The following is a 13,674-nucleotide window of genomic DNA, read 5'->3' as shown; positions in this document are numbered from 1 at the left end:
ATCATCTTTATTATTATTATTATTATTTTAGAGAGAGAGAGAGTGTGAGCCCAGGTAAGAGGTAGGGATAGAGGGAGTGAGAGAAACTCAAGCAGACTCTCTGCTGAGCACAGAGACTGATGCAGGGCTTGATCTCAAGATCCTGAGATCATGACCTGAGCCAAAATCAAGAGTCAGATGCTCAACTGAGCTACCCAGGTGCCCCAAAATATATTTTCTTTTTAATATAGGCATTAAAAATTTTACATTTTTACATTTACATTTTAAAATGTAAATGTATAGTACATTTCCCTCTAAGTGCACTATTAGCAACATTCAGTGGGCTTTGGTAGATCGTTTTTTCAATTATCTCAGTTTTTTCTAATATCCCCTGTGATTTCTTCTTTAGGATTTTGGTTAATTTCTACATATTTGTGAATTTCCCAAATTTTCTTCTGTTGATTTATAATTTCATTCCACTAGTCATAGAACATAATTTGTGTAATATCAACCCTTTTAGATTTATTGAATCTTGTTTTATGATCTAACAAATGGTCTGTACTGGAAATGTTTCATGTGCCTTCAAGAATGACGTGTTGTTGGGTGGAGTGCTCTCCAGAGGCCCAATAGGTGTAGTTGGTTTACAGTATTGCTCAGATCTCCTGTGTCCTTGTTGATCTTCTGTGCAGTTCTTCCACCCGCTATTCAAAGTGGTCATGTAAGTCTTCAGTTATTATTGAATTGTGACTCCCTTTAATTCTGTCAGGTTTTGCTTCATGTATTTTGGGGCTCTGTTGTTAGGTACGTATATGTTACAATCATTACATCTTTCTAGTAAGATAAAATTATAACTCAACTATAATTTAGCATTATAAGATGTCCTTTTTCATCCCTAGTAACATTTTTTTTACCTTAAAGTCTAGTTTTTTGATACTAGTATAGCCACTCCAGCTCTCTTTTGGTTGTTGCTTCCATGATAAATCTTTTTCAGTCTGACTCTAAAGAGAGTTTCTTACAGAGAATATATAACTGGATTATTTATTTATTTATTTATTTATTTATTTTTTGTTTATGATAGTCCCACAGAGAGAGAGAGAGAGGCGGAGACATAGGCAGAGGGAGAGGGAGAAGCAGGCTCCATGCACCGGGAGCCCGACGTGGGATTCGATCCCGGGTCTTCAGGATCGCGCCCTGGGCCAAAGACAGGCGCCAAACCGCTACGCCACCCAGGGATCCCTGAATTTTTATTTAAATCCATTTTGCCGGGACACCTGGGTGGCTCAGCAGTTGGGCGCCTGCCTTCAGCTCAGGTCATGATCCTGGGATCCAGAATGGAGTCCCACATCAGGCTCCCTGTAAGGAGCCTGCTTCTCCCTCTGCCTATGTCTCTGCTTCTCTCTCTCTCAGTGTGTCTCTCATGAATAAATAAATCTTTAAAAAATAAATAAATCTATTTTGCCAACCCTTTCTTTTGTTTGGGGGTATTTAATCCATTTACATAATATACTCACCCAGAGGTAGAATGTATGCCTGACATTTTTGCTATTTGTTTTTGAAGTCTTAGCTCTTTGTTGTTCTATTCCTCTTGCTGTCTTTTTTTGGTGTTAAATAGATACTCTCTAGGGTACCTTTTAAATTCCCTTGCTGTTTGTGACATTGTGATTTATAATAAATATTTACTTGGTCTTTGTCCTTGTTCCTGGCACAGAGCTCTAAAATCCTTGGATTTTTTCCTAAATGCTGAGAGCAGAAAAGATCTCTTTTGTTAGGTTAATGAAGTGACTTTTGGAAAACCCTTAGGCAACCTAAGGACAGAGGTTCGCAGCCAGGGGAACCAACCTGGTGATTAGAGGGTTGGAACTTTTAGTCTAGCCTCCAGAACCTCTAGGGAGGGGAGAGGGACTAGAGATTGAGTTCATTGCCAATGACCAATGATTAAATCAACCATGCCTACGTAATAAAGCCTCTGTAAAAACTCAAAAGGTCAGGGTTCAGAGAGCTTCAGAGTTGGTAAATGCATGGAGCTAATGGTAAAGCTACTACTGGTAAAGTGGAGTGCTCAGAGAAGGCATGAAATGAAGCTCTGCTACCTATTCCCCAGATCTTGCCCTATGCATCTCCTCTTCCATCTGGATGTTCCTGAGTTACATCCTTTTACAATAAACCAGTAATCTAGTAAAACGTTTCTCTGAGTTCTGTGAGCTGCTCTAGCAAATTAATCAAACCCAAGGAGATAGTTGTGAGAACCTCTAATTTATAGCCAAGGGTCAGCCCAGGTGATGACCCAGGTTGGCTACTGGCATCTGAAGGGATGGGGGGCAGCCTTGTGAGACTGAGCCCTTAACCTGTGGTAATCTCACATTATCTCTGGATAGACAGTGTCAGGATTTAATTGAATTGTAGAAGACCCAGCTGGTGTGGGAGATGTGCTTGGTGTGGGGAAAAAGCCCACACATAGGAATTGGGGACAGAATGATATTCTTTTACCATAATTAAAAAATTTATTCTCACAGTGGCTGCTCTTGGGATTACAATCAGCGTCTTAACTTGAAACAGTCTACTTTGATTTCATACTAACCTAATTTCTCTAGTAGGTAGTCAATAGTTGCTCCAATATGCCTGTGTTCCCTCCATACCCCTTTGACCTATTACTGTCCTATAAATTACAACTTTACATGTGCATCAATGTAGTTCTGTAATTACTGCTTTAGGCCGTTGTCTTTTGTAATAGGAGTTACCAAAATACGTTTATACTGTCCTTTATAAAACCTATGTAGTTGCTTTTACTACTGCTCTTTACTTCCTCACATGGTTTTTAGTTAGTGCCTAGCGTGCTTTTCATCAGAGCCTGAAGGATCCCCCCCTTCAGTAGTCCTTGTGGGGCAGGTTTGCAGGTGAATTCTCTCACTTTTTGTTTTCCTGGAAATGTCTTAATTTCTTCTTTATTTTTTTTTCTTTATTTTTGAAAGAGGATTTAGACAAAGAATTGTTGGTTGAAAGTCTTTTCTTTCAGCCCTCTGAAGATAAACCAACCCACTGTACTTTGGCCTCCACGGTTTCTTTCCTTCTCTTTTAAAGATTTTATTTATTCATGAGAGACACAGAGAGACACAGGCAGAGGGAGAAGCAGGCTCCCTGCCGGAAGTCTGATGTGGGACTCGATTCCAGGACTCCAGGATCATGACCTGAGCCAAAGGCAGAGAGACACTTAACCACTGAGCCAACCAGTACCCTGCCTTCACAGTTTGTGATAAGAAGTTGACAATTAATTTTATTGATTTATCTCTTAAAGTTGATTTTCAATTCATTGTGAAGATTTGGTTAAGTGTCAAAATTCTAAAATTCACTGATTTTTAGTCACTTTGCCTATATTTTCTTTGTTTTAGAGGGAAAGTGGGTTCACTAAAGTCCTTACTGTGGTTAAAAAAGAGATTGACAATAGTCCAAAGCCCTGCATGTTCTGCCTCCAGCCTCCCAGCCTCGGCATAAGCTCTTGCTTTTTTAACTTCATTCCACTTTAGGGTGTTTTTGCATCTCTGTTCAATGAATACTAACTCATCCAGGTTTCAATGTGATCTTGCCTCACTGGCTTGCACCACTCCTGTCTCTTGTCTGTCTCCTAAGTCACCAGAACAAGAGACCAAATAGAAGTTTGAAGATGATTTCTGTGATACTTTGCCACCTTCCCCTCCCATGTCACAACAGAGAAGGGTTCTGACTCTATCACTTAGAAATAAATACAGAGCCTAGTTATTCAACTGAGCAAGTAGGCAGGTTATATTATCTAGGAATTTTACTTCAGCAGAAAATAGAGGGTTATAAAATAGCTGTTACATAAGGAGGAGGTCTATCTGATAGGGCTTCGAACCACAGGACTAGAAACATCTTTAAAATAAACACTCAAAAGAAAATTTTACTCTTTACAAAAGATTTTATTAATTAAATTTTTAGGATATAGGAATTTTAAAAAATAACTATGATATTTTTAAAAACTATTGAGCATTTAATGATGTTTTCAATCAAAAAACTTGAACCCTAAAAGAACAGATTGTGTAAAGTAGCTTGGGCTATAAGAAGGAAAAGAAAGTAGGGACCTGCTCTGTGGGTAGGTTAGAGCTTAAACACTGACTTTTTAAACCAAAAGCAAACTGCACTGAGTTTCAAAGTCTGTCTGACACTAATTACTCTATGGCATCACAGGGCCATTCCTCCTACAGAAGAGTTCTGACATTAATACAGCCCCCACATACCTTCTCTGGCAATTTGTATGAGAATGGAATGAGATCTAGTAGTATATTTAGACCAATTCAATTCCATAAAGGGCTGGCACTAAGCAAAAATTTAATGTAATCTATATGGTATTGAAAAATAATCAAGAATTATGACAACTTGAATGACTCCCGGGAAGTGTTATCTTAGATACAAGGAAGAGATGGAGGTCCTGGAGGGAGCAGATACACTTACCTTGGGGTGGAACAATCCAGAGGCCAACAGCCCAGGAGGGGGAAGAGAAACCCATATTCATTCCTTACAACACCCCCTGGAATAGCATCTTAGCGAGTCTGACAAATTATAACTCAGAACCATCAGCTCCATTCTAATGACTGTATCCCTGAAATGATGGTCCTCTAAGAAGTCCAATCAAGAGAGGGACTGAGCTGTGGAAAGAAATGGTGGGGCTGAGTCCCAACCCTGGGACGTGACTCGTGTCCCCATGTGCAGCCTTACAATCTCCTCTACATGAAATATAATTGTGTAATGTGTCCTTGAGAAAAATCACCATGGAGGGTGAGAACCTTCTGGGGCCATCAGTTCTTGTCCTTCAGTAACCTGCAGTCAGATAATCTCAACATCCAGAAATATCCTTTGATTTGTTCTTTCTCTGATATCGTGTGTCCTTGGGATCAAAACCTCTTTCACTGGCACCAAATAATGCCCAGTGAGGAGTTTTCGCCATATAATCCTCTGCGCTGAAAGTTGCTGATCCACCACTATCTTCATATCCCTGCACGAGCTCTTGGAAGCGGTTATAATCGATCCATGTCCACCATTCTCTACCTATCTTAAACTGGAAAGAAACAGTGCAGTCATGTCAGAAGTAAAAACATCCATTAAAAATAAAATAATAATAAATATTTTAAAAATTCAAAAATAAGCCTGATTTATTTTCTCCCTATCAAGTTAAAGTAAGTTCTTTCATGCTCCAAATATAGTTCCATATGAAAGCAGAATGAACGACAGTCGAAGGGCGGGGGGGGCGGGGTGTTCTTTTCCCCTAGGACTGCTGCCATGCTGGACGTGGAAGACCCAACTGCTGAATAAAGAACTCATCCTGGAATTGCAAGTCAAGTTCATCTTCAGCAGTATCACTGAAAGAAGGTTAATTAAATTTTTTTGGCATTATCATGTGTTAATTGACTAGCTAATTCTAATTCCTGTTGTTGCCACTTTTTATTTGGTATGAATTTTCTTGGTTGTGTTAGCAGCACCTAGTAGAATTCATTTTATTTATGTTTTTTAAAGATTTATTTATTTATGATAGACAGAGAGAGAGGCAGAGACACAGGAGGACGGAGAAGCAAGCTCCATGCCAGGAGCCTGACGTGGGACTCGATCCCGGGACTCTAGGATAGCACCCTGGGCCAAAGGCAGGTGCCAAACCACTGAGCCACCCAGGGATTTCCTAGAATTCATTTTATTATTAAACTTTCCTTGAGTTATTAGTGAAGCTTTAATCAATGACTCCTAATTCTGAAATGCTAACTAAATGGCTCAAACTGGCCTGTTTAACCTAACATGGATACAGTACTTCATTAGTGGAAAGCCTTGTTAAGAATTTCAATTGACTAAAGGGGAATAATCCAATTTGTCCTCTTAAGAAAATTGCTTCTCAAAAGTCATTACATAATAATGACCAGGAATGAAGAAAACAAAATAAATTGATGAAGCTCTGAAGGTATTACTATTTGAACTGTGAAGGCTTTTTGACTCAAAGCATCTATTTGGAACTCATTTGTGTAAATATATAACACATAGATACCTGATTTATGAACAGACAAATCGTTCGGTTAAGCTGCTGTCTTCTAAAAAGCCCTGATTACAAACCAAGTGAAGTAACAATTTCATGTTCTACCTGAGAGAAATACTGAAAATGTATAGCTTCCTGGATCCAGAATATTAAAATATGCTAAATTTCAGTTACATGTGATTTTTTTACCCAACAGCTAAGAGGTTTCTAGTGGGGGAAAAAAAAAAACCAAATAAATGGAAAAGTTTAGTCTATCGATGAATCATGAGAAATTTTCTTCTAATAAGACTATTCTTTGAAATGGTGCCCCAAGGGTTTCTATGAACTCTACAACCCAATATACAAAATCTCCATCTCCCCATCATTTTCCCTCCCAAGACAGACTGCTCTCAAATATTCTTTAGTACCATGAAAACCATCAGTCATCCCTGGATACTGAGCCTCAGAAGTCCAGAATCAAAAGTGCCCTGACCCCTCCCTGGCTCCTCCTATCCAAAAAACGTCAGGCCCTGTGGATTCCTCCTTAGCAGTATTTCTATTGTCTTGACACCACCCTAACACAGGTCCTCACTACTGAGACTCTGTGATGGTCCTCCTGCTGATGGATTTTGATGCCAGTTTTGGCTGCTTCTACCTTCTGTAGACTGAGATTCTGAGCTCACTATGCCTACAACAGAATAGAGCCCCATTACGGAGAACGGACAGTATAAATATCAAACCTCCATCTGGAGGCTCTTCATGAGGTAAACCCCCTCTCGTGTGATTCCTATCCTACTCCTTCTGTCTGATTAACACCTACTCATGCCTCAGGTTCCCTCATAAACCCCCTTTGCTCTGGAAAGTCTTCCTGAATCCCTCTAGATGATGACAGTTCACCTGCCACATGACCTCACTATCCTGAACTTGGCCCACAACATATTAGAATTGTTTCTGTAGTTACCTCCTTAGCCCCTTCTACCCCATATCAACTGCTGGCTTTGCAAATATATCTGACTTATAAGTTATGCTGGCACTTAGGACATACAAAGGCCTAGCCTCTTTCTCCTCACCTCTTAACAAAGCTAGAGGACCACACGATGAAGAACATTTCCACCTGTTCTACTAACATCTTGAGACAGAGAATGGGCTTTTGCTACTATTGGCTTCAATGTGCTGTTTTCACAGTGTATTCACTAGAGGAGGTGCAATACTCAGACCTTACTGGAATTGGGGTAACACTCCAGCTAATGCAGGAGTTACATGTCATTACCGTGTATGACAGTAAAATAAGGCCAATAATGATGGCTATCATTTATTCCCACCTATACCAGTTATGGAGTGCTAACTATGGACTTGGCTTAGTCACAGACATTGAAGAAATAATGATAATAATAACCTAGGGTGTGCAGTGAGTGAGGGTAGGCACAAGGCACTTTGGGAGTGCAGAGAAAGATGTGATAAATCACTCCCAAGCCCTCCAGAAGTTTGGTCCCACTAGAAAAATCCTCCCGGGGTGCTCTGCTTCACTTGTTGGGTGAAGCAGATAACTGAATTCTCCTCTTCCCTATGCCTCTCCCTTTGGGGTTTAGATCTCTAGGTCTTCCTTTTCCCTCAAACTCCACTATCATCACTTGTCATGGGTATTCTAACAGGGACTAAAGGATTAGCTTAAACTAGACCAACAGACTTAAAATCTTTTTCCACCACAACTTAAAATAAGAAACATATTTTCTTAGTCTGGTACACACAAACATGCACACATCCTCTGGAAACACAACTTTCACAAAACTATAGGCAATGATCTCATTAAAAAAAAAAAAAAAAGGTCACCTGCTGCAGGCTGCTAGGTTCCCTAATCCCTAATGCAGTTAGATCTGGTCTCCTCTGACTACAGAATCCTAACTCCGGCTTAAAATAGAGGAAGTCAGTTGCACAAATATGACAAGTGTAAGCTAACATCTGACAACTGACAACTCTGATTGCCAACGTCTAAGAAAATAAACTAGAAGCCCAAGCAGATGTAACACATGACAGGTGTATTAGCTATGTGGGCTACCATAACAAAATACCACAGACTGGATGGCTTAAATGGTGGACGTTAACTTTCCTACAGTTCTGGAGGCTAGAAGTCAAAGAAGAAGCTTCCAGTAGATGGCTACCTTCTCACTCTGGCTTCAAGGTTCCTTTCTCAGTGCATGTGGAGGTATCTCATCTTACAAGGACACCAATCCTGTCACATCAGGACCTCATTTTATGACCTTCACTTAACCTTAATTATTTCCTTACAGGCCTTGTCTCAAATGCTAGGTCTTCAACATGTGAATTCTGAAGGGACATAAACATTCAGTCTAGACCAGTGGGTTACTCTTAAATTAACACTAAGCCATCAGACTCCTAAGACAAAAATGAACCTAAGCATGCCCCCTCAAGACAATCTGAGAATACTAAATAATAACTCAAAGTCAAACTGTTCATGCAAAAAGGCAGAAGTTAAAAGGGCAAAATCTGATATGACTGGCAGAAAAATACTGCTGAAAGACACAGATACATAAACAGAAGAACAAAAGCCCCAATCACAAAATTTGAGGTTACCCTAGTTCAAGAATTCCTCAGATCCAACAGTAAGGAAAGAGGCAAATCTCTGCAGAATTACAAAGAGACTCAAAAGGTCACAGATGATCTCAAAAACACACTACAAGTGCAATAAGGTATAGCCCTAGCTAAATAAAGCCAGGCTGCTAAAGATCTGTGGCCTTGTTGGGTAGATAAGCCAGTGTTCCGGTTGTCCAAAACTACAGCATGAAGGGTCTTATTCTCATCATTTTCTCTTTTTCACAGAGGAAAAATTTCGTTGAAAAGAATAATGACAAATAAATTCTTTATTATTTTGATGTTTAAAAAGATTTTATTAAAGACAGATTAAACGCATGTACTTTTGCTTCTGGATATCCCACTAAAGCGACACTAAAGGCATACCTAAAAGATCTATTACCTGTGAAAGCAAAGAGATCAGGAGAAAACACCATCAAAGTTTTAGAAGATGGAAAGATGAAAGATGAGCAATAACGGGCTAGCAGACCCAAGAGAACTGCATCTTAAGCTAGCAAATAGAAAAATCCAAGATTCAGGGCACCTGGGTAGCTCAGTGGTTGAGCATCTGCCTTCGGCTCAGGTCATGATCCCGGAGTCCTGGGATAGAGTCCCACATCAGGCTCACGGCAGGGAGCCTGCTTCTCCCTCTCCCTAAGTCTCTGCCTCTCTCTATGTGTCTCTCATGAATAAATAAAATATTAAAAAAAAAAAACAATAGAAAAATTCAAGATTTGACCCAATTTATGCCTCAGAATTCCCCAAAGGCCCAGAAACTGGTGGCCCAGTCACTTCTGGAAGTGGGAGTAGAAGCACCAACTCCCTGCACCATACACACACACACACACACACACACACACACACACACAAAAAAAAAAAACCCAAAGATAGATTTATATTCTATGTATAATGGTTAGAATCCCAAGTTCCCTCCACATCCTGTACATAAACACAGCTGAGCAGCTGCCCAATCTACCCAGCCCCCGTCCCAGTAGAAGACAGGAGGTTTATTCCCATAAGACAATAGAGAGAAAAATCCAAGGATTATGGGGTAGCAGGTAGAGCTGAGAACAGGGCTATCATACCAAAAATGAGAGCTCAGGACAGCCCTATTCCCTGCCCGTTTCCTGATCGCTGATGGTCATGCAGCCTGGGGAAAAACAGGAGACCTTCTGGCCGGTCCAAGAGCACTGAATGAAAAGTAGTTTGAGTTTTCCTAAGGAAATGATTCTGCTAGATTTCTTTAAGATAAAATCAAGCCCATTCCACTCACTTAGGGACATTCAGTATATTTTTTAGTCTCCCATTTAGATATGAGCAGACAACTAGTGACCATCTAAAGAAAACTTCTAATAAGAGAACTAAAAATAAACCAAAGGAAAAGAGTAACAGAGTAAACAAAGCATAGGCAAGGAGAAAACAGCAAACAAAACAAAACAAAAACCCAAACAACTAAACTAAAACAACTATCAGAAAAATGAGATAATCTGAATCCATAAAAAAATTTTACCCTATAAAAAGAAGACACTCAAGGAATGAAAAGAATCTTAGGTTTTAAAACTATAGGAATAAGACGAAAGATTCACAGTTAAGAAAAAAAAACTTAAGAGAATTTCCTAGAATGTAGAGTAAAAATGATAGAAAACAGGAGAGAGGGTACTGAAAAAATAAAAATAAAAAACTAAAGGATTAGATCAAGAGACCCAATTTTATTAAAGTAAGACTAGTTTTTGAAAGAAAGGAGAAAAAAATAGAAAGGAGGAAATCCTCAATGCAATAATTTGGGAAAAATTTCATGAAGTGAAATATTAAGCATGTTATTTAGAGATGTAATGACAAATACCAGTTACACAAAGCTGAAAGTGGTTGTTGCTTGAGGAAGTAAAGCAGGTATGTTTGAGGAAAATATAAGGAATTGCTGATTTTTATAATAAACTTTCACTTTTTAAACTATCTAGGTAGAATTCTGATAAAACTAAAAAACAAAATTTAAAATAGTAATGACCAATCTCTCAAAGCAAGGGAAGAGCATATTATTAACAACCCAAGCCAACAAACAGGGTGGAGGAAAGATTTGCATGACAATGGCAGTGACCAATATTTATGAAGCATCCTATTATGCACTAGGCACTATGTTTGGTTCTCTGGCTTGTCTAATCCACTTAAACAAAACTCATGTGGTTGGATTCTCATCTTTAAAACAAGGGCAAAAGTCCAAAAAAGCTAAGTAACAAATATGACAAAGGTCCTATCCTCTTGTAAATGGGAGAGCCAAGATTCAAATTTGTGGGTGTTCAAGAGCCTGTGGTCATTACACTATCACACACTGTTAGCCATCAAACCAGAAAAATGACAGAACTAATAAGAACCATGGTGTGTTTCAAGTATCTTGGAGTGCAAAAAGACTTTTTCACCCCTGAATTTATTTAAGTATAATATTTCCAAGGTAATTCCCTTTGTTTAACTGATCTAAAAGTCACCGAAAATAATTTGTATGCTCCAAATTCTCAGTGTCCTTCAACCTTCCTCAGCATAAAGTCTAAACAATGAGCACATGGAGGAGAAGAATGCTGTCTATTAATTATTTCTCTACCACAGCACAACAGAGACTGTTCCAAAGCAAATGCAAGGGGAACAAAAGGTTTATATGCAGACCTCTAAAGTCAGCCTGCTCTGCTTTTGATTGGTTCTGTTTTGCTTATACAGCTTTCATCCTGTCTGGCAAAATAATAATTAAAAAAATAAAACTGCCACAGTGAGAAATATTCCTCCCATTATCTTAACAGGTTCCTAATAGTTTAGGCAGTATAGGTGAGCACTCTGCCTTTTTTTTTGTAGATGAATAACTGACTTCCTATTAGTTTCAACAGTATCTTCCATATAGACAAGTCTATATCCACAGCTACTTCAAACTCAAAATGTCACAAACAAAAATTCTTACCATTCAGCCTGTCAATCTCATGCCTCAACTATGCTGTGCTAAAGTTATTCCAGCTTCTTTTTTCTTTAAAGATTTTTATTTATTTATTCATGAGACACAGAGAGAGGCAGAGACACAGGCAGATGGAGAAGCAGGCTCCTCGGAGGGAGCCTGATGCGGGACTCGATTCCAGGACCCCGGGGTCACACCATGAGCCAATTGCTGAGCCACCCAGGCATCCCAAGTTATTCCAGCTTTTAAATTATAAATGCTATGTAGCTACTGGAAAAGTCCTAATCATTCAAAGGCATGTATTTTTATACACCCAAGAATTAAAAAATGAGGAAATCCTGCATAGGAGTTAAAAAGAGCAGATTAAGAGCTATTTATTAAAGTCACCATTGGAGATACTTTGTGGAAATATTCCTCCACGTGATACCGTAGTATTTTCTTTATTGAAAAGTCAAATTATCAGCACCTTTAGTCTTGGAAGACCCTTTATTAAAAGCCTGTTATAGGTAAGGCACTATCCTAGTTGCTTCATATTTGTCACTTTATTTAGTCATCACAATAACCCTGTAAAACAGAGTATCATTATTTTTTTTAGATAAGAAAAATGAGAAATGGTGAATCTGGGATTTGAAAACAGATAGATAACTACAAAGTTGTCCCCCAAGACCACCCTAACTTCTGTCATCAATTGTCAATTGTAAATTTAGGGGTTCCCAAGACCACTTTCAGCTTGACAATTCACTAAAAGGACCCACAGAATTCACTGAGCACTGTTATGCATAGTATGGCTTATTACAGCAGAAGGACACAGATTAAAATCAGCCAAGGGAAGACCCACATGGGGACTGACTCTAGGAGAGGTTCCATGCACGAAGTTTCCAGCCGTCCTCTTTCACTGGAGTAGTGGTCAGAGCTAATCTCACCAAGAAGAGGCATGGAGTGCTGCCAATGTAGGAAGCTCACCTGAGCCTTGATGTCCAGGCTTGCTTTTTTGCTTTTGTTTTTTAAAGGGAAGTGTGAAGGGACAGAGCAGGAGAGAGAGAATCTTAAGCAGGCTCCACACCCAGAGTGGAGCCCTACATAGGGTTCGATCTCGTAACCCTGAGATCATGACCTGAGCCAAAATCAAGAATCGGACACTTAACTGACTAAGCCACCCAGGCACCCCAATGTCCAGAGTTGTAACAGGGACTTGGTCACCTAGACATAGTTAATTGTGGAGTGGCTGACTTTAGTTTCCAGCTCCTCTGAAGGTCAAGTACCTACCCCAAATCACATGCTTAGTGTAACAATCAAGTGTGACCCAAGGTCCCCAGATAAACAAAGACACTCTTCATAGGCAGGACATTCCAAGAGCTTGGAAATCACCTCCTAGAAGCTGAGGGCAAAGATCAGCCCTTTCTTTGGGTAAAATTACAGCCAGAACTCAAAGTCCACATACAATGGACAACATAGAATAATACAAAAATAAAAAAGAAACTAACCAAAAAAAAAAAGGACTCATTCATTTCATTTGAATTTTCACACTCTTAAGAAGTTATGATCTTGGGATCCCTGGGTGGCGCAGCGGTTTGGCGCCTGCCTTTGGCCCAGGGCGCGATCCTGGAGACCCGGGAATCCCACATCGGGCTCCTGGTGCATGGAGCCTGCTTCTCCCTCTGCCTGTGTCTCTGCCTCTGTGTGTGCGTGTGTGCGTGTGTGTGTGTGACTATCATAAATAAATAAAAATTAAAAAAAGAAGTTATGATCTTAGTGTCAGTTATTTCCTAAGTTTGGTCCACCAAACATACAGTAACACTGACAAACCAACCATCCACTGGTCAGAGGATGAAGGAGAGACTGCCAGCCTTCTCATAATGCAGAAGTACATGTGAACTGGGAAGAAGTAGAGAAAATCCCAGGGCAGTTTGGAACACACACACACACACAAAAGAGTGATGTGGTAGTACTTGAGTCTCCTAGATTTATGGATTTTGCTCCTAACTACAACTGCATTGTTTGTTCTTTGGGTAAGAGGAGGCAAAGATCACACAGACTTCAAAATGCACCTGACTGCCTGCAACAGTGGAGCACTGAGCAGAGCACCGAGCATAGTTGGGGCTACTGCAGTCATACCAGGTGATATGAAAAATGAAGAAGCAAAAGAAGCCAAGAGAAAAGAAAGGAA

The 13,674-nt window shown here is 39.7% G+C and overlaps 1 protein-coding gene across 2 annotated transcripts in view; it reads right to left on the bottom strand.

Moving 5' to 3' along the window:
* Positions 1-13,674, bottom strand: part of LOC112643346 (S-adenosyl-L-methionine-dependent tRNA 4-demethylwyosine synthase TYW1) — a 246,258-nt gene that overhangs the window by 31,588 nt on the left and 200,996 nt on the right. The window contains exon 16 of one of the 2 annotated variants that reach the window (XM_035718168.2): positions 3,891-5,047. The exons of the other annotated variant lie outside the window; for it this stretch is intronic. Coding sequence (XP_035574061.1) covers positions 4,826-5,047 — 222 coding nt within the window. The 3' untranslated portion in view covers positions 3,891-4,825. Of the gene's footprint in view, positions 1-3,890; positions 5,048-13,674 lie in introns of those variants that run through there. 2 annotated transcript variants of the gene reach the window in all.

The sequence above is a fragment of the Canis lupus genome, chromosome 6 (genome assembly GCF_003254725.2).
Source record: "Canis lupus dingo isolate Sandy chromosome 6, ASM325472v2, whole genome shotgun sequence".
NCBI lineage: Eukaryota > Metazoa > Chordata > Mammalia > Carnivora > Canidae > Canis > Canis lupus.
This window is presented reverse-complemented; position numbering and strand designations above follow the sequence as displayed.